This window comes from Crotalus tigris, unplaced genomic scaffold (genome assembly GCF_016545835.1).
Source record: "Crotalus tigris isolate CLP2741 ecotype Arizona unplaced genomic scaffold, ASM1654583v1 scf7180000017599.838750, whole genome shotgun sequence".
Classification (NCBI taxonomy): Eukaryota; Metazoa; Chordata; class Lepidosauria; order Squamata; family Viperidae; genus Crotalus; species Crotalus tigris.
In genome coordinates, this window is record NW_024096503.1 from 630,620 (window position 1) to 657,824 (window position 27,205).

A 27,205-nucleotide genomic window follows, 5' to 3' on the forward strand; every position below is an offset into this window, starting at 1 on the left:
CTCTCTGTGTGGGAGGTCCCGGGGCACAAATACTAAAAATGCAAATAGCCAACTGCCATTTCATGCAGAATAACACAAAGGTAAGGCAGGGTTTTGGTTAAGCTGCAGAATGGTAGCAACCCTTCCTGTTTGAGAGCAATCAACCATTTCACGTGGCTTTAGTCATCACACACAGTAGAATTTCTTTACATAACAACTAAGCTCATTATGTGGCATTGAGGTCCTGGAGAACCTCTGCCCAGTTAAAACCAGTTCAGAGGAATCCAACGTCCCCCTCACACTTCCTTCCTGAAGTTCAAGCACACCACTAGGAAATCACATTGCTGAAGAAATCGGGTCACAGCGTCCTGACAGACAAGGGCATCCCGGTGGTACTGAATCTTCAAAACCAGTTCATGTCAAAGCAGACAGGATGCACAAGCACCTCAACACAGGCTTGTAGTGAGGACAAATCAAAACAACTTCCATGCTCTTTGCTCTTTTCACATCCACAACATTTCTGTGTGCAGGACTCACTTTAAGCAGAGCCGCTTTGGTCTGTCTAGTGCAGGGGTCTTCAAACTTGGCCCTTTTATGGCTTGTGGACTTCAACTCCCAGAATTCCTCAGGCAGGCACGCTGGCTGAGGAATTCTGAGAGTTAAAGTCCACAATTCATGAAGGGGCCATAGTCCACCCCATGCTGGCTGAGGAATCCTGGGAGTTGAAGTCCGCCAGTCATAAAAGGGCCATAGTCCCCCCATGCTGGCTGAGGAATCCTGGGAGTTGAAGTCCGCGAGTCATGAAGGGGCCATAGTTCCCCCATGCTGGCTGAGGAATCCTGGGAGTTGAAGTCCGCGAGTCATGAAGGGGCCAAAGTTCCCCCATGCTGGCTGAGGAATCCTGGGAGTTGAAGTCCGCGAGTCATGAAGGGGCCAAAGTCCCCCCATGCTGGCTGAGGAATCCTGGGAGTTGAAGTCCGGAGTCATGAAGGGGCCATAGTTCCCCCATGCTGGCTGAGGAATCCTGGGAATTGAAGTCCGTGAGTCATGAAGGGGCCATAGTTTCTCCATGCTGGCTGAGGAATCCTGGGAGTTGAAGTCCATAAGTCATAAAAGGGCCAAGTTTGAAGACCCCTGGTCTAGTGGTGGCCTAGAAACCAAGCAACTGTGAGTTCTAGTCCTGCTGAACAACAACTTATTGGGGCCGGCCTAACCTCATCTCTGCAACAGCAAGGACTCCAAATGAAATATGAGATACATCCAGCAAGTCTCTTGGCAGCCACTCCAAACAAGACGAAAACCTCCATGGAGTCTCTCACAGCTGAGCTGCAAACACACTCAACAAGCACTCCCACAGTTCCCACATGTAAACAAACAACAACTCCAAGCAATATTTGGAGCAAAGCTTGCGTGCTTTCGATCACTGGACGGCGGTTATGTCTGCTGCCCGGGTTTTTCCACCGTGTGACCCCCATGGAAGGAACAGGCTCCAGTTATTTGTGTGCTTATACAGTATTTTCTTGGTGCAACAAAAAAAAAAAAAAAGAGGGACGGGGGGGAACGCTTATTTCCAAAATACTATACCAGGTAGTCCTTGACTTACGACCACAATCGAGCCCGATGTTTCTGCTGTGAAAAGTGAGACGTTTGTTAAGCGAGTTTTCAACCCATTTCACGACCATGGGGATGCTGCAGCGGTTGTTAAGTGTGAAAAGTCTATGGAGATTCTGAAGAAGCTTCCTGTTATAAGAAGCGAAACATCTTCAGAGAAAAACAAGGAAGTCCAGTTGCCTCGGGGAAAAAGCACCTTCGGGATAAAGGGCGAAAACTGGTCGCATTTTTCGGTGCCACTGTAACTTTGAACGGTCACTAAATGAACTATTGTAAGTCGAGGACTACCTAAAGTCACTTTTTTTAATATAAATTTTATTAGTTTTTATAGGGTTAGGGATAAAATGGGCTCAGGATTAGGATTGAGGTTAGGGTTAAGGTTGGGTAACATTTTCAATATTTAACAAACAGCATATTGTTTGGGTACATATGTTTAAGTAACAACAATAGATACAGTTAATTATCATATACAGTATTAATTAATCACTCTGTAGCCTTCTTCTTACTGATATATATTCAAAATTACATATCACATTCCTTTCTCTCTGACTCATTTTTCCAGCCACTGGTAAAAGTTATCCCATGTTCTAAAGTTGACTGAGTCTCCTTTCTCTTTAATCTCTAAAGTCAATCTATCCATTTCTGCCCACTCTAGAATTTTCTTAATTAGTACTTCTTCAGTTGGTAAGTTTTCATTTTTCCAATATTGGGCAAATACCTGAAGCTACTTCTAATGTGACTTTGAATTTTGAAATCTCCAAAAAAGAAAAATTGACTGGGCTTAATAGTTCTCCCAGCGTGGCTTACTACTCTGTTTTATCTTCTTCCCACAAAGGTTCGTATGTGAAAATTAGTGATGTCTAGGGCAGGGGGTCTTCAAACTTGGCAACTTTTAAGACTTGTGGACTTTGACTCCCAGAATCCCTGAGTAAGCTCTGAGAGTTGAAGTCCACCAGTCTTAAAAGTTGCCAAGTTTGAAGACCCCTGGTCTGGGGGGGGGGAATGGCTGGGGCAGGGGAAATGGGAGAAAGCAAAAGAAAGGACTCATATCATTACCTGAAAAGCCTTAAGACACAACCATCAGCACAGGCCCCTTGTTGTCATTCACGCATAACAAGGCGAGAACAGCCCAGATAAGGCGGTTTAGACCAGGAGGAAGGAAGCTTATCAAGATCCAAATCTGGCTCTTGGTTCTATTTCCATGCGTCCTTTCGGTTTATAAAACAGCATCTTTCACTCAGGTTGAAAGGCAAACTTAAGTGGCTGGGTGTTTGTTTGTTTTTTTAAGCCACAACTGCTAAGTACTAATAGATACCATTTTATCTCCTTTATGTCTCTTGCTTGCCCTGAAGGTGGTACTTTGACAAATCACAACAAAAGCTATGCAAAAGAGGGAGATTAGAAATCAGGGCTGGTTCAAGCAGGAATCTCTTCTGAAACTTTGGCTTCGGGGCAAACTTTTTCCAAATTTGGGGAGGTTTCCCTGGCATTTCAGTTGCCCTAGGCCAGGGGTAGGCAACTTTGGCTCTTTTATGACTGGTGGACTTCAACTCCCAGAATTCCTGAGCCAGCCATGCTGAGGGGAAAGGGAGAGGTTTCCAAGCTGAGCCATGCTGGCTGAGGGATTCTGGGAGTTGAAGTCCACGAGTCATAAAAGAGCCAAGGTTGCCTATCCCTGACCTAGATGATAGATAGATAGATAGATAGATAGATAGATAGATAGATAGATAGATAGATAGATAGATAGACAGACAGACAGACAGACAGACAGACGATAAATACACCTAGATCAGGGGTAGGCAACCTTAGCTCTTTTATGACTCGTGGACTTCAACTCCCAGAATTCCTGAGCCAGCCATGCTGAGGGGACAGGGAGAGGTTTCCAAGCTGAACCATGCTGGCTCAGGAATTCTGGGAGTTGAAGTCCACCAGTCATAAAAGAGCCAAGGTTGCCTACCCCCACCCTTGGCCTCTTTCCCCTCCCTCCAACAAAATATTGTGGACCCGACTGATATTAATAGATGTGTGTTCTTTTTTTTAATAGTACAGAAAATCTAGCCACTGCCAACACATCAGTCTTATGAGTTATGCGATGTCTGCTTGGTCCTTTTCAAATATTAAATATGAGAGGCCTGCACAAAACAGAAAAAAAATGGGGGAGAATCTGACAAATCATTTTCAGATATTGACGGTTCGACAGAAATGAAAAGAAACACTGGCGGCTGTTTCTGGATTTCAGATAAGACAAAATAAAAACCCAGACAGGAACAAGTAAGCTTGCTTGGCTCTTCTCTGCCTTGTACAATTCCCAAGGCAGCCTAATCGGACATCCGGCCTGCTCCCATTTTTCTTCCCGTTAGTAGCTGCAGCTGAGACTGTCGTAACACATCCCTCTGACCACATCCACGCTCTTTTTCTCTCTCTTTTCTCTCAGTGACAGGTGTTCCTCTTGTTTCCTGAATTTAAACTGCCTGGCACGAGTAACCCTGTTTTGTTTGGTGCATAGGACTGTGGGAAGTCAGCTCCCCAGAGAAGGAAATATTAAAAGGGCAGGAAAATATATTTCCTCAAAAGATCTTAAAGAGGCAGAAAAGCAGGCCCAGTTTTTCTTTAATAGCCCCCAGGCCTCCCTCCCCTGAGCAGAAACCAGCTCTATAGAAATGTAGATATAAACCATCCAGGAAGGTTGGAAGCCCCCAACTAGAAGCTTAGGAAAACAAAGACTCCTAAAATCTACATACCCCACCCAAACTCTAAGACAGGACATAATAGGATTAACACACAGATGCCAAAGGGCACACTCAGATTCAGGTCAAAGTTCATGCCACAGGATCAACTCTCCAAACAAAAGGCTCCAGAGGGTATAAAAACCCACTCCCTACATGTGCTCTCTCTCTTTTCTTCCAGAGCCATCTTTCTGTCTGGCTCTCCTCTTCAATAAACTGCAACCTTCTTCCTAAAGCAGTCGCCATGTTTATTCCCAGCTTGGACTGAACCACAATGAAGACTTTTCTTTCAACAGGACAAAACTGCTCATCTGACTCACAGAACAAAATGGACCCCGTTTCATTCAGAAACAGAACGCCTAAAACACGCACGTTTCAATTCAGGCAGAGAGTAAACCAAAATTAGTGCTTCCGGGAGCAGAATAGTTTTATGCATTTTTCACATGTGGGGTCCCAGGTGCTCTCTGAGCTTGGTGGTTTTCTTGTAGGTGGTTCATTACCCAAACGAGGTTAACATCATTTGTGCTAAAAAGGAGTGGGGTTTTGGTCTTTTGTTTATATATATAGTTGGTTTGCTCTCTTAGGCTGAAATCAAGGAACTAGAAAGAAGAAAACAACACTCCACAAACACTGACAGAGCAAGCCACTAGACTAGTATATAAAAAGATAATAATCCTCATTCCTTTTCTAGCACCGATAATGTTACCTAGTTGGGTCATGAAACGTCTGCAAACAAACAAACTCAGAGAGCACCAAAGACCCCACAGTTGCTGTCCTCCTCCACTTCACAAACCCCATTCCCTTCCAGCACTGATGATGTTACTTAACGTGGTAATGAAATATCTGCAAGAAAACCACCAAGCTCAGAGAGCATCAAGGAACCCACAATCCCCCCCTCCTCCTCCCTCTTCTCCTGCTTCCCTTTTCCACTTCCTTTTTTCCCCCCTACACTTCCCAAATCCCACATTCCCTTCTAGCACTGATGTTGTTACCTAGTACAGTAATGAAACATCTGAAAGAATCAAGCTCAGAGAGCATCAAGGACCCCATAATCACCCTCCTCCTCCCTCTTCTCCTGCTCCTTTTCCCCTTCCTCCGCTTTCCCCTCTACTCCCCCAAACCCCACATTCCCTTCTAGCACTGATGATGTTACCTAGCACGGTAATGAAACGTCTGCAAGAAAAGAACCAAGCTCAGAGAGCATCAAGGACCCCACAATCATCCTCCTCCTCCTCCCTCTTCTCCTGCTCCTTTTCCCCTTCCTCCACTTTCCCCTCCACTCCCCAAACCCCACATTCCCTTCCAGCACTGATGATGTTACCTAGCACGGTAATGAAACGTCTGCAAGAAAACCACCCAGCTCAAGAGACCACCCAGGAGCCCACAGTTTCAACCCTATTCTCTTCTACCGGTTACATTTTTCACACACCCGTTAAACGTCCCTCTTCATACGCTCACCATGACTTGGGCTCTCCAAAATGCAGGTAGTTGATGCTGTAGAGATCCATGTCCTCCGTGTGCCAGGCAAACGTGGTCTTCCACATCCCAAAGTAGAGGTAGGGGGTGTTCACGCCTTCTATGATAATCCCACACTGATGCTCCACCATGTCAAGGAGAGTGTTCAGGTTCCCAATGTTCCACTCTTCCACATCCTGGGGGTGAAAATAAAGGCAGGTGTCAAAGGAGGAGCCGGCACTCCTTCCATTCCCGCACGGAAAGGGGCCGCCGGCGGTCACTTTTCACAGGCAGCGTCCGAAGGAAAAAACCTCTGGCAGGAGCAGCTATTCCAAAGAGCAGGATACAAGACGCGTAACGGCCCTCTGAGCGGTCCTGAGAAGAAAACAGGCTAAGACACGCTCTATTACACGGGCTCCCGCCGGCTGTCTAAAACCTGTTTGCCACAACTTTTAAGATTCGGTTCACAGGTGGAGCCAAAATGAAAGGGCTTTTCTAAAAATGACGTGGAGAAATCAGTACAAGAGGGAGCAAAGAGAGAGAAAGACTCTGACTGAAAGCCAGCCCAGCGCAGTTTACGCCAACTGAGCCCAACATTTCTGTGGCTAAGAGAAACATTTGTTAAGTGAGTTTTGACCCATTTTACGAATTTTCTTAATAATAATAATAATAATACTAGTAGTAGTAGTAGTAGTAGTAGTAGTAGTAGTAGTAGTAGTAATAGGCTCCTTGGGTGCAATCCCAAAACAACTGGAGCACCACTTGAACACCATTGGCATTGACAAATTCGCTATTAGTCAATTGCAAAAGGCAGCCTTACTAGGAACTGCTTCCATCCTGCGACGATATCTGTAATACCATCGAACATCCACATCTGCCTATCCCAGGTCCTGGGTAAGGACTCGATAGGTAGACAAAATGCCAAATCCAGTCTGAACATCTGGCTGACTGTGCGATGATCCATCATTATCATCATCATCATCATAATTGGAAGGGACCTTGGAGGTCATCAAGTCCAACCCCCTACTCAGGCAGGAAACCCTATACCCTTTCAGACAAATGTCTGCCCAGTTTCTTCTTAAAAGCTTCCAGTGTTGGAGCATTCACCGCTTCTGGAGGCAGGTGGTTCCACTGGTTAATTGTTCTGTCAGGAAGTTTCTCCTTAGTTCCAGGTTGCTTCTCTCCTTGGTCAGTTTCCATCCATTGCTTCTTCTTCTGCCTTCAGGCGCTTTGGAGAATAGCTTGACTCCCTCTTCTTTGGGGCACCCCTTAGATACTGGAACACTGCTAAGTTCTTCCTTAAAAGGCCCTGTCCATGTAATCCCTACAAATCTAAAATCAGTTTCAGAGCCGTTTACAGGTAGTCCTCGACTTATAGCTATTGATTTAACATCTGTTCAAAGTTACACTAGCATTGAAAAAGTGGCTTATGACTGGTCCTCGCTTTTATGGCGGTCACACAATCAAACTTTGGGCACTTGGCAACCAGCATGTATTTACAATAGTTGCAGCGTCCCAGAGTCACCTGATTGCCATTTGGGACCTTCCCAGCTGGCTTCCGACAAGCAAAGTCAGTGGGGAAAGCTGGATTCGCTTAACGACCGCAGGCAAGAAAGGTCATAAAATCGGCTGTGACTCGACCACAACTTTGCTTAGCAGTGGAAATTCTGGTTCAAATTGTGCCTATAAGTTGAGGACTCTTTGCTACTTCCAAACAAGTAACCCCACAGCCCCAATTTTGTTGGAAGAAATTATACCGGGGGTCTTCAAACTTGGCCCTTTTATGACTTGTGGACTTCAACTCCCAGAATTCCTCAGCCAGGCACGCTGGCTGAGGAATTCTGGGAGTTGAAGTCCACAAGTCATAAAAGGGCCAAGTTTGAAGACCTCTGAATTAGAAAGGGCTGACTCATGTATGAGGCTACACTGATTGGTTGCTGTGGGTATGAAGGGGGTGTTTCCCTTTTCCCCCGCCTTTTATCCTCTGTGTGTTCTGTACACTATTTGATTTACCTCAGGATATTCCTATGTGCCCGACTATCTTGTGTTTTTCCTTTCTGGATGATGATAAAAATGTAAACTTAAATGTGCCTGGCTGAGGAATTCTGGGAGTTGAAGTCATAAAACGAAGTCATAAAACGGCCAAGTTTGAAGAGCCCTGAATTATACATACTGACAGCAGTAGTCCTCAACACTCCCGTTACTTTATTAATTCCCCCTGGGGTTCTCCTAGAATTTAACCTGTTCTAACGTTGTCTAAATCTGCATCGTACACACGCTCTCATCTGACTTACCGCATCATACAAGGAGCCACTGATATCCGCCCCGTATATAGGGGACACAAAAGTCAAATTCTTCCAGTATTTGCGTTCCAGATCATCAAAATCCTGATGACGAGGAGTACAGTACCTGGTCAGGAAAAATAAAATTAAGACAACTGGCAATAAATCTTTGTAAAGCAGAGTTTCCCCCTCTGATGCCCTACTAAAGGTAGGACAATTTAGTCAGTTCACTCTGAACAGAGAAAAAACGCCGCTTTTTCAACTCTATTCTACAAAAATGATGCTGACGAATAGTCAATAAGAGCAGTGGAGAAGGCAATGCGGAAGCAGCTCAACACGACACATGTGCCTCTCTCTCTCTCCATCCATGCAACTATCATCTATTATCTTATGTATCTGTCTGTCCATCTGTCTGTCTGTCTATGTCTATCTATTATTGTTCTATCGTCTATCTACTCTATCTATCTCTATCATCTATCTATCTATCTATCTATCTATCTATCTATCTATCTATCTATCATTTATATCTGTCTATCTGTCTATCGTTCTATTGTCTATCTACTGTATCTATCTATCTATCTATTATCTTTCTAACATTCTATCGTCTATCTACTGTATCTATCTATCTATCTATCTCTATCATCTAGGTCTATATCATCTATCTATCTCTATCATCTAGGTCTATCTATCATCTATCTATCTATATCTATCATCTAGGTCTCTCTCTCTCTCTCTCTCTCTCTCTCTCTCTCTCTATCTATCTATCTATCTATCTATCTATCTATCTATCTATATATATATATATATATATATATATATATATATATATGTCTCTATCTATGTATCATTTATTTATATACCTCTATCTATCTATCTATCTATCTATCTATCTATCTATCAATGTATCATTTATTTATATCTATCTGTATCTGTCTGTCTATCTATCTATCTATCTATCTATCTATCTATCTATCTATCTATCTATCTATCTATATCATCCACTGTATCTATCATCCACTCTGTCTATCATCTATCTGTCTGTCTGTATACTTTTACTGCAAAAAGACAAAAAAGAATCCCCAGGCCTTGTTTAATTATAAGCCAGGACAGTCTTAAACCAAGGACGTACTTCTCACTATTAGCCAAGCGACGATAGTCTCCAACCAGCATGGGTTTCTTCTGAATGTTGTACTGGGTGAAAAGCCCGGACTGGCCAGTCACCACCTGCTGAATGGGAGCAGGGATCACCATGCTGTCGATGTCGTCGTAAGTCTTGCGGGGCTTCCATTCCTTGGGAGGGATCACCTGCAAAGTCGGGGGAGAATTTTTTCTTGAATGGATCACGTTTCATGGGAACAAACGACTCTTCCCTTCTGAATAAAAGAACAACAACTATTTACATCTCCTTGAATTCCTGTTTCTAGCACCCAAGTGCATTTTACTCTAGATTCTTAACCAAAAACTCAATTTGTTTCAGAAATAAGATCTCTTTGGAATCTGCGATATTGCCTCCAGTGTTTGGGTTGGGCTTTTGAATGCATTTGCTGCCTTCTTCCTCTTATAATCTGTGTTCCTAATTTTATTCATGTCTTAAAATGTCTAACTATCTTAACAGAATTGAAGGAAGGAAGGGAGGGAGGGAGGGAGGACCTAACTTATATTGATCTGACAGAACCTTGTCAGTATTTTACACTACTAGATAACTGTTAATTACCTATAAGCAATTGTGTCTAATATACCTGTTTGAATATGATCGATAAAAGATCCTATATTCTTTCCTCTTAACTATACAGAATTGGAGCTATTGTTCCAAATGAAATAGAATGAAGGTGTTGACTTTTACTGACACAATTTATTTTATAGATGGCTGATCCAGCCTAATACCCATGTCACTGCTATGATTCAGAAGGCATGTTCTCCAGGCATTACTGACTAAAAATGTATGATTCCCTCAAGTAGACTGAATTAACTATGCTAAACCTAGAAGTAAGGAGAAATTTCCTGACAGTGAGAACAATTAATCAGTGGAACTACCTGCCTCCAGAAGGGCTGAATGCTCCAACACTGGAAGTCTTTAAGAAGAGACTTGGCAACTGACTCATATTTATGACAGTTGTACTGTCCCGGGGGAATCACGTGATCCCCTTTTGTGACCTTCTGACAAGCAAAATCAATGGGGAAGCCAGATTCCCTTCACAACCGTGCTACTAACTTAACAACTGTGGCAAGAAGGTTATAAAACGGGGTAAAATTCACTTAACAGCTGTCTTGCTTAACAAAATAAATTCTGGGGCTCAATTGTGGTTGTAAGTTGAGGACTACGTGTAGCATGAATTCCAGGGATTTTTTTCCTATTCCTATTTTCTACTCACCTACAAGACTGGCATAAATACTCTCTCTGCAGGAAAGAGAATTCTTGTTCTCCCCCCCCCCAAAATTTTTTTTTAGTGGCAGTAAAAGCCCCAGAAGGTTTGACTGCATCTGCTGCCTAAAACTGTCTGGGAGCTGCTGTTACTACTGCTACTACAGCTAATAATAATAATAATAATAATAATAATAATAATAATAATAATAGTAGTAGTAGTAGTAGTAGTAGTAGTAGTAGGAACTGCTTCCATCCTGCGACGATATCTGTAATACCATCAAACATCCACATCTGCCTATCCCAGGTCCTGGGTAAGGACTCAATAGGTAGACAAAATGCCAAATCCAGTCTGAACATCTGGCTGACTGTGCGATGATCCATAATAATAATAATAATAATAATAATAATAATAATAATAATAATAATAATAATAATAATAATAATAATAATAGTTGTAAGGGACCTTGGAGATCATCTAGTTCACCCCCCTGCTCAGGCAGGAAACCCTATACCAGGGGTAGGCAACCTTGGCTCTTTTATGACTTCAACTCCCAGAATTCCTGAGCCAGCATGGCTCAGCTCTGGAAATTCTGGGAGTTGAAGTCTCTAAAAGAGACCCGCCTTTCCCCTGAGCCGGGGGTTGGACTAGTGACCTGGTCTGTTTTAGTATTATTAGTATTATTATTACTTGTGGACTTCAACTCCCAGAATTCCTGAGCCAGCATGGCTCAGCTTGGAAACCTCTCCCTTTCCCCTCAGTGTGGCTGGCTGAGGAATTCTGGGAGTTGAAGTCCACAAGTCATAAAAGAGCCAAGGTTGCCTACCCCTGGTCAAGGACTATCTTGATACCCTCAAACAGACTTTTTTTTTTTTTTGCAAGAAAATTCACAACATAGATCCCCACCAGATACTTAAAACTGACAATGGCAGTTTAGTAGGAGACATAATTGTCTATATTTTAATGCGCAGGCCTGACTGAATAATTCAAATTGCCTCCTGACAGCTTTGAGGGGTTTGTGCACATCAAGACTGGATCACGGAAGCATTTACAGCTTTTAAAGTTGGTTTCGGGCTAGCTAAGGTTAACTTCCTAGATCACTCAGTGGAACCCACAGCACACTCACCTTAGCAAGCCCTGCCCGGTGAGCACCTTGGGATTCGATGTAAGCGATGTACTTTCCAAAATCCTGGAATTCTTCTAGCGTCGGATGGAACGTCATAATTTTACAGCTGGGATTTTGCGGGCTTGGGTTTTCTGACCCCATATTGGTGGTTTGGAACCTATGCTGCAAAAAAGAGACAGAAAGGAAGAGAAAGGAGGAAGGGAAGAACAAACATTAAAATCTACCATTAATCTCTGATCAATAAAGGCTAGGACATTTTGAGTACTGTTGGGAGTGTGGTGGCTTGGGAGATTAGAACGCTAGGCTGACAATTGGCAGGCGTTTGAGACCTGTTGCTGCCGCTGTGTGTGTGTGTGTGTGTGTGTGTGTGTGTGTGTGTGTGTGTGTAAACTCCTGTCCCATACTCCAGCTCCTGCCAACCCAGCAGATTGAAAGCAGGCGACCGTGAGTAGATTAATGGGTACCACTTCAGTGGGCAACTTCAAGGAGACACAAAAGGAGCCCCCCAACTGGACAACAGTGATATCCCCAACAAATCCTTTCGCTGTGGAAGCATTTTAGTGCCTCCGACCCCCCAAAAAGTACTGTTAAGACCGAGGTCCACCTTAACTGGATAACTTTTATTTTAGTACCACCAGTATTTCTATGCCCAATTAGTATAATCGTGCTGTAAAAATCACATTGATCGTCACAAAAATCATAATCGCTGCTGAAGAAATACCCAATTTACACTTTTAGCATATGGTTCTTAACAGACTAATAAGTTATTTTTTTAAAAAAAACCCTCTATTTATTTATATTTGTTTCGTATCAAATTTAGAGACTGCCCATCTCACTCGCCGAGAGGCTCTGGACTGTGTATGATTTAAAAAAAAAAGAGTTATACAAGCAGAAAACTTCTCGTTATAAGGGAATGTCAAAAACTCGGTGTGCCTTTTGGTTCGATATTACGTTTCGAAGGAACTAAACCAGTTGTTCCTAACAAGGCACATAACTGTTAGAAACTCTGGCAGGGTGTAATCCCAAAGAGTTGAAGGCCACAATATTAGAGTGGGCTTGCTCTAAAGACCAATAGAAGCTCCTTTTCTAAAACAATTAAAAGCATAGAAGCTTACTATACTAAGCAATTGGTAAAAGTTCATACTGTAGTAAGCCAGGAATTCTCCAGCTGTGGGTTACAAGCCTCCTGGGACTGTTGGCAAATCTGGGGGAGGTTTGTGCACACAGAATGGGATCTCTGAAAAATGTGCTCCTACCATTATTCATACAGAAGCTTGACAACAGAGCTGGAATTTTCTATATCGGAAGTTCTAAGCCTGTGGTCTGCAGACAATTGGGGGGGGGGGGGGAAGCGCAATGTCCTCACGGTGAAGGCTTGAAAAAAAATGTTATGATTTGAGTCTTGAGTTAAATCTTGGGAGTCTGTGGCCATGTTCTGTATTTTTTTTTTTATTTTAAATTTTTATTTTTAACCAACAAGACAAAACAGAACAAAGCAAAACATAACACACATACACATACAATATATACTCCTTTTTTTTACAGCAATTACGTAACGGTAATCTAATATTTACATTTCCCCCTTATTCTTCTTTAAATATTTGTCCTTATAGCCCCATTATTTCTTATTTACATTTTTCTTCCTTCATGTTCTACTTCTTACTAAGAATAATTCATATTATTATTACTATAATACATTATTATACACATATTTTTACTTTTGACCGTTCCATATTTATTCTCCTCTATTATTACTAGTCTCCAACCAGACATACACCTTGTTCCATACTATATAATACTCTGTGTCTTCCTTTTCTTTTATCTCTTTGGCACAAAAGGTATTTAAAGGGGGTCCACAGTGAAGAAAAGGTTGAGAACCATGGCTCCATATTGTAGTTGCTGTTATATAAAAAAACTTTTGACCCAAAAAATGGAGCAAAAAATATGAGTGGTTTCAGGCATTATACACATGTAGGCACGTTCGTCCTACCTATTAAAAATACTATTAATCGTTTTTATCATTTTACTGATAAGCATAAGATTTAATCATTGCAAAATGGCATATTTGAGCCGTAGTGATGCAGTGGTTAGAATGCAGCATTGCAGGCTGACTCTGCTCCCTGCCAGGCGTTCGATCCTGACCGGCTCAAGGTAAATTCAGCCTTCCGTTCTTCCAAGGTCGGTAAAATGAGGACCCAGATTGTTGGGGGGGGGGCAATAGGCTGACTTTGTAAACCACTTAGAGAGGGCGGCAAAGCACTCTGAAGCAGCATATAAGTCTAAGTCAGGGGTAGGCAACCTTGGCTCTTTTATGACTCGTGGACTTCAACTCCCAGAATTCCTAAGCCAGCACGGCTCAGCTTGGAAACCTCTCCCTTTCCCCTCAGCGTGGCTGGCTCAGGAATTCTGGGAGTTGAAGTCCACAGAGTCATAAAAGAGCCAAGGTTGCCTACCCCTGGTCTAAGTGCTATTGCTAATTATTCACCATTCGTTTTATTGGAGAGTGTTGTAAGAAATTCATTTGTCATACTCGCAGCACAAAAAAAAATGGCGATCTGTTTGAGTTACTGGGACTGTAAGCCCAGCCATTCTGGTTTATTCACCAATAACATTTATTTTAAGTAAAGTCAACACTGAATTCTTTCCAAATTTACAGACCTTGGATACTTCTGCCACCCTTTCGTATCCTCAGAATGATGAAATATAGTGGAAAAAAAATATTTAGTATGTTTAGAAGCAAAAGCTTGCCATTCTGGGACAGGCTTACCTATCTGTTGGGCAGAAGAGCAACAGAATCTGCAAATTCCAACAGATAAGTAGCTGCGAGAGAAGCAAGGAGGGAAACAAAATAAGATAATAAATGACAGCTTTAATCATTTGCCAAGGTTCAAAAAACAAAGAAATCAAATTATATGAGGAAGGGAAGTGTCAGGACTTTAAATTAATTTTACTCTACAGGTAGTTGACTCTAAGCCCAACATTTTTGTTGCTAAGTGAGACAGTCAGTAAGTGAATTTTGGCCCATTTTGTGATCTTTCTTAATAATAATAATAAAGTTGGAAGGTACCTTGGAGGTCATCAAGTCCAACCCCCCTGCTCAGGCAGGTAACCCTATACCATTTCGGACAAATGGCTGTCCAGTTTCTTCTTAAAAACTTCTAGTGTTGGAGCATTCGCCACTTCTGGAGGCAGGTTGTTCCACTGGTTAATTGTTCTCACTGTCAGGAAGTTTCTCCTTAGTTCTAGGTTGCTTCTCTCTTTCGTTAGTTTCCATCCGTTGCTTCTTCTTGTCGTGCCTTCAGGCGCTTTGGAGAATAGCTTGACTCCCTCTTCTTTGTGGCAGCCCCTGAGATACTGGAACACTGCTATCATGTCCCCCCTCGTCCTTCTCTTCATTAAACTAGACATACCCAATTCCAGCAACCGTTCCTTATATGTTTTTTCCTCTTCTCTGTACTCTTTCTAGAGTCTCAATATCTTTTTTACATAGTGGTGACCAAAACTGGATGCAGTATTCCTGAAGTGAATCAATGTAGCTGTTAACCACTGCACAGTGGCTAAATAAATCTCTCTTCCCCATTGATGTTGATTGTCAGAAGGTCACAAAAAGGGATCGCATGATCCCGGGATACTGCAATCTTCCTAAATAGGAGTCACTTGACAAGTGACTGAATTTTGATTACGTGACCACGGCGAGGCTGCAAAAGTTGTAAATGTGAAAAACGGTCGTAAGTCACTTTTTTCAGCGACGTCGTAATTTTGAACGGTAACTAAATGAATGTAAAAGTGTAAGTTGGACCATAAGAAAGGCTGAACGCCAAAGAATGGAGGCCTTTGAACTCTGGTGCTGGAGAAGACTCCTGCAAGTCCCCTGGACTGCAAGGCGATCAAACCGATCAGTCCTAGAGGAGATCAACCCTGACTGCTCTTTAGAAGGCCAGATCCTGAAGTTGAAACTCAAATACTTTGGCCACCTAATGAGAAGGAAGGGGGGGGGGAGAGAAAGAGAGGATGGAGTGTCTGTGACACTCGCACGAGTGAAGCCCCAAGCGCCTGGGAGATGGAAGCCTGGAGCGCCCGTGATGCTCGTGCGAGTGAAGCCACGAGTGTTCGCGACCAAGGCTGTGCACGTGCGCATACTCGCGCACCAGCTGGCCACTCATGTGGCCCAATTGGAAATAGGCCATGGCCAGGTAGTGGGTCACGGCCCACAGGATGGGGACCCCTTGGTTTAAATGACAAGGAAGCCAGAAAATTTCCTAATGGTAAGAGCAGTTTAGCCACTTAACAGACTGCAAGGTATTACAGTAATGGTTGGATGTGTCTTTTATACATATCATGAAAACAATACAGAAGTTTCCCACTATAAAAATCAAATGAGTTCCTATTTGTAATTATAGGTTGATCGCCAGCAGGAAAAAGGAGGTCCTAATCCCGCTGTAAGATAAGATAAGCTTTATTGTCATTTTTTTTACTGTGGGCACAACGGCACACATCAAAAATGAAATTTAGTTGCCCGCTCTCTAAATGAAACACATACATGACACACACCAAAAACATACTATATACAACATATATATAGACTACACCCCTACATATACATAGCAAATAAATATTAAACGCTGTCCATCTTGAATATATAATGGAAGGAGGAAGCTTGAGAGTTCACAAGGTTAATGCTGTATGGAATGAAACTATGGCTGAATCTGGATGTTCTGCTTTGGATACCACGAAGCCCCCTCCTCCCAGACGTTAACAAGGAAAACAGGTCGTGAAGAGGATGGTAGTGTCCCAGACAATCTTGCGGACCCTCCTCAAGCAACGCTTCTGTGCTATGTCCTGGATCAGCGGTTCTCAACCTGTGGGTCGCGACCCCATTTGGGGTCGAATGACCATTTCACGGGGATCGCCAAACAACGCGATCCGCCATTTTTTCCCCCTTTTCCTTAGCTGTGCTACTCCCTTTTATTCTATTGGCTTTTGAAAGCCAATAGAATAGACTCTCTTGAATAGAGTCTAATTCTATTGGCTTTCAAAAGCCAATAGGAATTGTCCAGGGCTGTCTCTGCCCTGCTGAGCCCGCCAAAAGCCCCAGTCTGCAAACGGTGCTGCAAGGGGGACAGTCTGCAGAGCTTCCCTCCCTGTTGAGCAACTAAAAAGTAAGTAAAAGAGGGCCGGGGGTGGGAGGTGGGAGGCCGGTGGGTGCAGGGAGGGTTGCTGGCACGCGTGGGGCCCGGCAGGTGCCTTACCTGCCTTGGGCTGGGCCAGCTGGTGGCCCAGCCGGTGGTTGCCCTGCGCCGCCGCTGCCGCGGCCGCCCAGAGGCGTCCAGGCCTGCCTGCCGCCGCCCCTTGCCAGCTATGCCTCAGCCAGCGCAGGGGGCGGCACCGCGCATGCGCACCCTGCCGTGCATGCGCGCCATGTGCTTATGACCGGGGTCGCCGGTATAAAAAGGTTGAGAACCACTGTCCTGGATGGAAGGGAGGGGATTACCAATGATCTTTTCTGCCGTCCTCACCACTCTATGCACCGCCTTCCTCTCCGAAGCAGGGATGCTTCCCAACCAGACTGTGATGCTGTATGTCAGAATGCTCTCGATCCGTCCCCCTGTAGAAAGTGGTCAGGACAGGGGAAGGAAGATGTGCTTTTCTCATGCGACGCAGAAAACGTAGGCGTGTTGTGCCCGCTTCACCAGTTTCTCGCTGTTGAGCTTTAGTCAGACCCCATTTGGAATAAATACTGTCTCCGGTCCTGGGAACCTCACTTTAAAAAACAGTATTGAGCAAGTCCAGAGATAGGCAACAAAAAACGGTACAAGGTCTAAGGGACAAAACGTACCAGCCGACAGTGGAGGAACAGCCTGGAGAACAGGAGGGAAAGGGAGGACCTGACTGAAACCTTTACATATATTAAGGGTGTGAGTAAGAATGCGGTATTTTCAACATTACACAAAAATCAAGAACTGCAAACTGACAGGAGGGAAGTTTAAAAGTAACATTAGAAAGTATTACTTCACAGAAAGATTAGTGGGAGCTGGGAACCAACTTCCAGCGGAGGTAGCGGCTTAGTCATTAGCAAACTGAGTTTAAACATGCTTGGGATAAACACATGTCCATCATCCCTGCCAGTTCCAAGTCATGTGACGGCACATTCCACCTGCAGTTCTGCCACATCTGCGGCATGGACAACACAAGCATCTATAGAGGATATCTGTAGGGCGGCGACATGGTCTTCGCCTTCCCCTTTTATTAGGCATTACCGACTGGACAAATTTGTCTCGGCTGAGGCTTCCTTTGGTAGACGAGTACTGCAACAGGTAGTGCCAGGACCAGGGACACAGGTCCCAACTGACTTCCTCCCATAGGGACAGTGGGGGCTTTGGTAAGTCCCACTGGTGGATTCTTCATCCATCATGCTGGAGAAGGAGCGTTGGCTTACCTGAACGCCTCTTCTCAGCATGATGATGAAGAATCCACGCCCACCCCTCTACAGGTCAGTTAGGCGACATGTCCTTTTCCTTCTCTTGGGAATCATCACGTCGGACTATCGTCATTGGCTCCGCTGTCGCTGAAACTGGGAGGTACCAGGCAAGGACGGGCGTGACAACTTTGACAACCTAGTCTGATTGGGCAGGAGGACTGAAATAACTCCCTGCTTGCACTATATTTGGCATCTCAGTCAGCAAGGCCTTGCCCCTTAGCACTCCTTGACCACAGCCATCTGCTGCTCTGCATTTAGTGCAGTGGTTCTCAACCTGTGGGTCGGGACCCCATTTGGGGTCGAATGACCATTTCACGGGGGTCACCAAACCATGCTGTCCGCCATTTTTTCCCCCTTTTTCCTAGCTGTCCTACTCCCTCTTATTGGTGGCCACACCCACTTGGGGGTCACCACAACATGGGGAACTGTATTATGGGGTCACGGCATTAGAAAGGTTGAGAATCACTGATCTAGTGGTTGCTCCCTAGGACCTGACCATCGCCACTAATCATCATCATCTGATAAACATTAACAATAATAATAATAATTAAAAAAAAACCTCAAAGGGCACACTCAATGGACCAGCAGGTCATTTTCTGCTGTCAGTTTGTTTCTTGTGTTGAAAGCACTGGTCTAGAATCCAGGAGATTGTGAGTTCTAGTTCTAGTCCTGCCTTAGTCATGAAACCGGCTGGATGACTGCGCCAATTAGCAGGAGATGGTGGGTTCTTGTCTCAATTGAGGCATGAAAACCAGCTGGATGACCTTGAACCAATCGCTCAGTCTCAGCCCAACCTACCTCACAGGGTTGCTGTTAGGGGGAAAAGAGAGGAGGAAGGAGTATTAGATATATTCCCTGCCTTGAGTGAGTGAATGAAGGAAGGAAGGAAGGAAGGAAGGAAGGAAGGAAGGAAGGGAAAAGAAAGAAAGAAAGAGGAAGGAAAAATGAAAAAAGAAGGAAGGAAGGAAGATTCTATTAGATTGGGTTACTTAGAAAGATTTGTTCACACATCTTTGAAATAGTTTTGTTGCTTTCATTAGAAAAGGAACTTTATTTCATCTCTGAAATACAGGTAATCCTCAACTTACGACCAAAACTGTTAGGTGAATTTTCACCCATTTTATGACCTTGTCTGCCACATTTAAGTAAATTACTGCAGTTGTTAAGTTAGTTTTCTAAGTGAATTACTGCAGCTGTTAAGTTAGTAACATGGTTGTTATAAGTGAATCCGGTTTCCCTATTGACTTTGCTTGCAAGACGGTCACAAAAGGTGATCACATGACCCCGGGACAATGCAACCATCATAAATATGAGTCAGGTACCAAGCATCCGAATTTTGATCATGTGGCTAGGGGAATACTGCAACAATCGTTTAAGTGTGAAAAATGGTCTTAAGTCACTTTTTTTCAGTGCCGTTGTAACTTCGAATAGTCACTAAACGAAACGTCGTTAAGTCCAGGATTACCTGTAGTTAGTTTTGTTCCTTTCTTTAGGCTGCCTTTACAAATGGAACAGCTTTGCCCCCAGAAATCGTGGGCACTCCATCACTGGAAATTTTTAAAAAGAGGCTAGACAGTCACTTTGTCTGAGATGGTATAGGTTCTCCTGCTTGAGCGGGGGGCTGGACTAGAAGGCCTCCAAGGTCCCTTCCAGCTCTATTCTATTCTAAATACACTTCAATAGCCTACCTTCTCCCAATATTTTTAACAGCTGCCATGGTTATTGGCTGCAAGGACTGACAAAAGGGCTCTGTGCTGGAAGCCACGCTCCCGATGCCTTCCATGAAGCAATGTCACCCCACTGCCCCCAGGGGGCAGGTTTTCCCTGTGGTGGTGCCTGCTGTATGGAACCATTCTTCCCCCCTCCCCAAAAACACTTACAGCTGACCAACCCCCTGCAGAATCCTTTAGGAAGGCAGTTAAGCCCTGGCTCGTTCATTCCTTAGGGGTGTGGATCAGGATGAGCAGACTTCCCATCTGGTGTCATATAACAAATCGGAGTCTCTCGTTTCCAGCTAATCGTTCTGTTTGTTTCATCTTTGTTTGCTGGAAAAGGGGGGGGGGATTTGATTTACTGGTTTTGATCGCTCCCACGGAGTTGCATTGTTTGAGCTGGGCAGCCACACAGATGCTCTGAATTGGTGAACAATCCATTTCTTTAACTGTCTGAACGTGACTTAAGATTCCTAGAATGAACACGCGTGCCTAATACTGTCACCAAATCAGATTCATCCCAAGCTGGTTTTAATTAATTTATTGGTTAAATTGATATGCTGCCTATTTCACTGTTCAGCGGTTCTGAGCAGCTCACAAACATAATAAAAAATTGGCAAAACATTAAATGTTAAATAACCAGAGATGACGTTAAGTTAAAAAAAGTGGAGAATTATTGAGAGCAAGGGTGTCCAACCTTGGCAACTTTTAGACCTGTGGACTTCAATTCCCAGAAGTCCACAGGTCTTAAAGTTGCCAAGGTTAGACCCCCCCCCCCAATTTAGAAGAAAAAGACCAGACGCTCTGGACTTTAAACACCACACTCCAACTTAAAAAGGACCCCTGCTTCCATTAACTAATCAAGTTAGCTGTTGACTCTTTGCGATCGCATGAAGAGAGTCACTCCAGACGCCGACACACAATCGACAGGACAATTTTGGCACAGAACAAGGTTTCATTTCCAAGTTAAAAAAAAGCCAGGAGCTTCAAACAACACCAGAGGGCAGCAAAAGACACTGGCTTTGCAGCATGAATTATTAAAACCTGCTCGAATTATAGCAATACATTATAGAAGATATATGAATTATAAAAGACATTTGAATGGTAGCAACTTCTGCTCTGCATAAAACAGACAACAGCAGCAAAGGGATAGGTAGGTAGGCAAGGAGGCCTGGTCTCCTACTTACTTGCACAGGAGCAGAACTATTCCAACTAAAGCACAGTCAGTGGGCCAATTTGTGTGTAATGAAAGAACTTTTTTTTTCCACCTCAGCATCAGTATCAGGATTAAGCCAAAATACCACTGCCTATTTTCTGCCAGGGAAGGATGGCTGGAGTCCCCTGCTGAATATTTTTATACATGTGAGTGTCACCATCTTACTCTCTCTTTCTTTCTAAATTGTTCTTTACCATCCTGTTTAGGCTTGTATTTTTTAACTGTTTGGCTTGATCATAAGCTGCCCAAACTCAGTCCGGAAGTTTGGTGCCTAAATGGAATGAATGCATACAGTGTTTAGATTTGGAAACTCAATGCACCGATTGTATTGTTTTATGTCTGAGCAAGAAACTTGTTGGCTTCTTAACTAGGCAGAATCAGAAATCAAGAAGAGGCCTGCGTTGGCGAATAAAGGAGAATATCTGAAGCTCAGGGTTGAAATGAAGGGTCTTGGTGCCCCCCCGAGCTTGGTTGTTCTCTTGCAGACGTTTCAATACCCCAAACTAGGTAGCGTCAGCCTTGAAGATGTTACTTAGTTTGAGTAACGAAATGTCTGCAAGCAAACAACCAAGCTGGGAGAGCACCAAGGGCCCCTCATTTTAACTCTGGTTTGAAAAAGCAACAAACCAGGGACTCTAGCTCAAACTTGTCTAGCTGCTCCTACTAGCAGGAGCAGTCAAACAAGAATAATCAGGCAAGGTGCATCAGCATGCTTGCATTATCACGAGCAGCCAAACTGCGGTTTATTGCTATATCTCAACTAGACCAATGTTACTCTGGGCAGGAGCTACAAGCTCCTTCAGCATTGGACAGAGTGAACGAAGTAGGTCACCCTGCTTTTATAAAGAAGTAGGAAGAGAAATTAAAGCCAAGAAATTAAAAGACGCTGGCTCCTGGGGAGGAAAGCTATGGCAAATCTAGACAGCATCCTAAAAAGCAGAGACATCACCCTGCCAACAAAAGTACGCATAGTCCAGGCCATGGTTTTCCCAGTTGCAATGTATGGCTGTGAAAGTTGGACCATAAGTAAGGCTGAGCGCCAAAGAATTGAGGCCTTTGAACTAGGGTGCTGGAGAAGACTCCTGCGAGTCCCCTGGACTGGAAGGCGATCAAACCGATCAGTCCTAGAGGAGATCAACTCCTGCTCTTTAGAAGGCCAGATCCTGAAGTTGAAACTCAAATACTCTGGCCACCTAATGAGAAGGAAGGACTCATTGGAGAAGGGCCTAATGCTGGGAAAGATTGAGGGCAACAGAAGAAGGGGACGACAGAGAATGAGATGGCTGGATGGAGTCACTGAAACAGTAGGTGTGAACTTAAATGGACTCCAGAAGATGGTAGAGGACAGGAAGACCTGGAGGAACATTGTCCATGGGGTCGCGATGGGTCGGACACGACTTCACAATTAACAACACCAACAGGAAGAGAAAACAATTTTAGCAATTGAAATGGGGTTTTGTTTTTTGTTTTTTGGAAAACAAGAAGACACGTTGTCTTATGTCTCTCTTGAGAGAAAATGAAAACTGTCAACCAAACTCTACCACATCCAGGATCTTGAAACTGAAAAGAGCTGTTTCTTAATTTCTCGAAGGTGTGATGCAAACTAGAGCGGGAATAAAAGCGGATGCAGAAAGACTTGGGTGAAGAGACAGGTAAAACATTGGTGGCAGTTAAGCCAACCTGCTCTTTATGGACCCTTTGCTCAATTCAGTTTTCTGCCGTAAAGAAAAAGAACTGGCTTTTTACAGTCCATGAAAAAAAAGAAGAAGAATGCAAATTCTGCCCTCAATACATATGTCTTTGTTTCCCTCAAATCCATTTTGGGAGACAGAGTCAAAATACAGTTTTGTGGGGCAAATTCTAAAAGCAAAAGAAATGGATGATCTCCTAGTGAAAGGAAAAGAGATGCAGGAAAAGTGCCCCAAGGATGCTTTTAGAAAACAAACATATTTTTGGGGGGAATCCTGTCACCCCACGCATGCCAGCAGAAGGAGCAAAGAAAATTGGGGTTTTGACTTACTAGTGAGAATTAAAATAGAATATACTCAAATAGATAAGATGTGTATTTTGAATACTAGATATTGTTATGAGTGGATATAAAGAAAACTTTGGTTATTTAAAACTTGGAAGTAAAAATAATAACAGCTGAATTTGAACATTGATTTGCTTATAAAGGTTAATTGTAAAGGTAATTAAAATATATATAAGCTAAAAATTTATCGATGAATGTAATAAATATGTTCTTGCTTAGCGGCAATAAAAAAAGTACGAGCTTAAATATGAGATAGCAGATATTAAGAGAAGAAGAGAAGAAATATTAAATGTTGAAATAAGAGAAATTTTGGTTACTAAATTTAAGATATTTGGAAATTATCAGAAAATAAGAATATTATATTGTTTACTAATTGGTTGATGTAAGATGGTGAGAATTCAAATAGATAAGACATGTGTGTATCCTGAACATTAGATCTTGTGATGAATTGTGATAAAGGGAATTGGGATTATTTAAAACTTGGAAATTATAAATAGTAAACGTTAAATTTAAATCTTAATGGGAAACTAAAAATTGGGAAAAACTAACCAGGACATTGATTGTTTAAAAAGATTGAATGTTAAAACAACTAGGATATGTATAAACAAAAATTATTGATTAATGCTAAGAAAGTTATTTTTATTTAATCGATATAATAAGAATTGTATTAATTTAAATATGAGACAGTAAATGCCAAGGGGAAAAGAGAGGAAATATTTAATGTAATGGTTTGAGATCTGTACTAAAGATATTTGTATGGTATTGAATTATTGACCAACTCAGCCGCCACCTTGCTTTTCAAATATTTAAATGTGAAATTAGAAGATCAATAAAACTATTTTTTTAAAAAAAATAAAAATAAAAGGAGCACGCTGTGGACCCGTTGGTCAAGGAATGGAAGAGACCAGGAGAAGGGCCTTTTCTGCTGCAGTTCCCACCTCTGGAAAATAATAATAATAATCGTAGTAGTAGTAGTAGTAGTAGTAGTAATAATAGTAGTAGTAGTAGTAGTAGTAGAAGTGTAACAGCACAAGTCATCCAGGACAAACAAAACAAAACCAGCTCCAGTTCACAGACTTATAGTTTTCCCAGCAAAACCCCCAACATCTTACATAATTCATATCAACAAGTTCAAGTTTGATATCGGAACCGTCTGCTTCAAGTCCACACCTCTTCTGGTGTCCTTGAAAAGGCTTCAGGCTCTCATAGACTGGGTGTGCAGCTAACGAGTAGGCTGGCTTGTTCGCTCAACAGTGAAAACTGGTGAAGCGGGCACAGCAGCACCTAAATTTTCTGCGTCGCATGAGAAAAGCACATCTTCCTTCCCCTGTCCTGACCACTTTCTACAGGGGGACGATCAAGAGCATCCTGTCATACAGCATCACAGTCTGGTTTGGAAGCATCCCTGCTTCAGACAGGAAGGCGGTGCAGAGAGTGGTGAGGACGGCAGAAAAAATCATTGACAGTTCCCTCCCTCCCATCCAGCACAGAAGCGTTGCTTGAGCAGGGTCCGCAAGATTATCTGGGACACTACACATCCTCTTCACGACCTGTTTTCCTTGTTATCTTCTGGGAGGAGGGGGCTCCGTGATATCCATAACAGAACATCCAGATTCAGCCAGAGTTTCATTCCATACAGCATTAACCTTGTGAACTCTCAAGCTTCCTCCTTCCATTATATATTCACGATGGACAGTATTTAATATTTATTTGCTACATATATGTAGGGATGTGGGTCTATGCATATGTTGTTCATAGTATGTTTAGGGGTGCGTCATGTATGTGTTTCACTTTGAGAGCGGGCAACTAAATTTCATTTTTGAGGTGTGCCGTTGTGCCCACAGTAAAAAAAAAATGACAATAAAGGTTATCTTATCTATCTTATCTTATATCGTGGTGCTTAAAAGCAGAGAAATGCTATTATTTCAATATTTGTCTGCTCTTTTAACATCTCAGCCTGCCATTAGCAGGCTGGAGCCTTGTAGGAAAGGATGGGCCAGAAGAAAAGCTGTCTATGAGGTCATCTGGAGGTGCTTGATGGTCCCAAAGAAAGAGACAGGGTCTTCCGTGCATTCGTTCCACCTGATAGGGATTGGATTCCTTTCCTTTCTTGGTTGTTGAAAACTTCCAGGAAGGTGATAGGAAGAAGCTAGAGCAGTGATGGCAAACCTTTTAGAGACCAAGTGCCCAAAAACTGGCCCCGCCCCCACTCCACCCCTGCCCCGCCTGCCCGCAGGGCCACTAACCGCCTCCAGGGCCTGCTGCAGATCGTCCAGGCAGCCCAGCAGCACCATGGTGGCCACGCCCTCTGCCTGCGCCCCACAGCATCAACTGCATGATGGGGCGTGAGGGCAGAGTCTTGTCTATGCTGCCTGGCTGCCATGTCCTTGGCTGCGCTGCTCCACGTGAGCCACACTCGGGGGCGACTCTCATCCAGGGGGCTGCTGGTGAGGAGGGGGTCGAAGGGGGAGGCAAGGCTGGGGCAATGGCACGTGTGCCCACAGAGAGGGCTCCGAGTGCCACCTCTGGCACCCGTGCCATAGGTTCGCCACCACTGAGCTAGAGCAAACCAATGGTAAATACTCCTGGTGCTGAATGACTTGAAAGAGCCTGCGGAAAAATATTCTGGACGACTGCCAGCCAGTTTCCAAACTCCCACTGATATGGTATTATACATCTGAGTTATGAAACATATTGGCAATCACAGCTCTTCTCTTTTTTTTTTTTTACAGTGAATGCAAAAGATTCCAAGAAGTACTCAAGCCCTGGAATAAGAATTCCAAACTCAATCGGGGTGTGTGTTTGCCTTACTATATTCCCAACTGTGCCGGACACCGACTGAGCCATGGCTTAAATAGAAAGTCTGTGATTATTTTATAGCAAGATGTTGGAACTGAAGATGATTCTCTTTCAAGTTGTAGGTCAGGAAGTGAAGGAAACAAAAGAACCTATGTGGCATACGGCTAACCCAGGGGTAGGCAACCTTTGGCTCTTTTATGACTCGTGGGCTTCAACTCCCAGAATTCCTGAGCCAGCCACGCTGAGGGGACAGGGAGAAGTTTCTAAGCTGAGCCACGCTGGCTCAGGAATTCTGGGAGTTGAAGTCCACGAGTCATAAAAGAGCCAAGGTTCCCCACCCCTGGGCTAACCAATAATCCTCATTCAGAATAAATCAATTTTTCCCTCCTTTTCATCCTCCAGAGCAGTTTGTATCATTATTTGTGGGGGTCCTTGGTGCTCTATTTATATCAATTTATGTGGCTGTGTATGTACATATATACATACACACAAACACATACCGTTCCCAACCAACTAACAGAAAATTTATCCCGCTTCACAGTGCTTTACATTACAGACTCAGCGTATTGCCCTTAACAATCTGGGTCCTCATTCTGTTTTATTTTTTTATAAAAAGTTTTTATTGATTTTTTCCCCCATACATTCAGTAATAATTTTTCAACCAACGTGCTGCCTGAGATTACATTCAGTAATACATATTTAATCCCTAATCCTTTATTCTTTCCTCTAGCCATCGATAAAACAAGTCCCAAGTTTGATAATATCCCGTTTCTTCTTTCTTTCAGTCTCCTAGTCAGTCTATCCATTTCTGCGCATTCTAGTATTTTTTTATTATTATTATTTCTTCATCTGATGGTATTCCTTCATTTTTCCAGTATTGGGTCCTCATTTTATCGACTTCAGAAAGATGGAAGGCTGAGTCAACCTTGAGCCGATCAAGATCGAACTCCTGGCGGTGGGCAGAGTTGGCCTGCAATACTGCCTTCTAACCACTGTGCTGCCACGGCTCTTGTGAAAACACCATTCACCAACCCTACAGGCTCAATTATTCTACTGGCTCCCACACATAGGACAATAGCCAAATCTGAGTGGTGCGGTGTTCCAGAAGACAGGCAGAGCTATGGAAAAGGCACACTTCCTTAATCCCACTAGATGACAATCCCTCATTGACAGTTCACAGACCACGATTGTCCTGTCCAGCCTCATGAGACCAGTAGAAACAGCGGGAGTAAGGCAGATCCTCAAATACCCGGGTCCCGTGGACCATGGACCAATAAAAAAGATCCACTTGTGTCCCACTGGAGCAAGGCAAGGATGTTCAACTGCTTTTCCTTTTCCTTTCTTTCTTTTTTTTTAGAAAGGATAATTCATTAAGGAAGCTAATGCAACTTGAGTATTCCAAGATGCAAGGAACATTTTCTAAATC

The 27,205-nt window shown here is 43.4% G+C and overlaps 1 protein-coding gene across 5 annotated transcripts in view; it reads right to left on the bottom strand.

Annotated features, from left to right (window-relative positions):
• KDM4B (lysine demethylase 4B) overlaps positions 1-27,205 on the bottom strand; it is a 245,295-nt gene that overhangs the window by 193,668 nt on the left and 24,422 nt on the right. For all 5 annotated transcript variants that reach the window (XM_039367097.1, XM_039367105.1, XM_039367087.1 and 2 more), the window contains exons 3-6: positions 11,543-11,704; positions 9,183-9,358; positions 8,066-8,180; positions 5,775-5,968 (exon numbers count right to left, since the gene is read on the bottom strand). In XM_039367097.1, coding sequence (XP_039223031.1) covers positions 5,775-5,968; positions 8,066-8,180; positions 9,183-9,358; positions 11,543-11,683 — 626 coding nt within the window. In that variant the 5' untranslated portion in view covers positions 11,684-11,704. The remainder of the gene's footprint in view (positions 1-5,774; positions 5,969-8,065; positions 8,181-9,182; positions 9,359-11,542; positions 11,705-27,205) is intronic.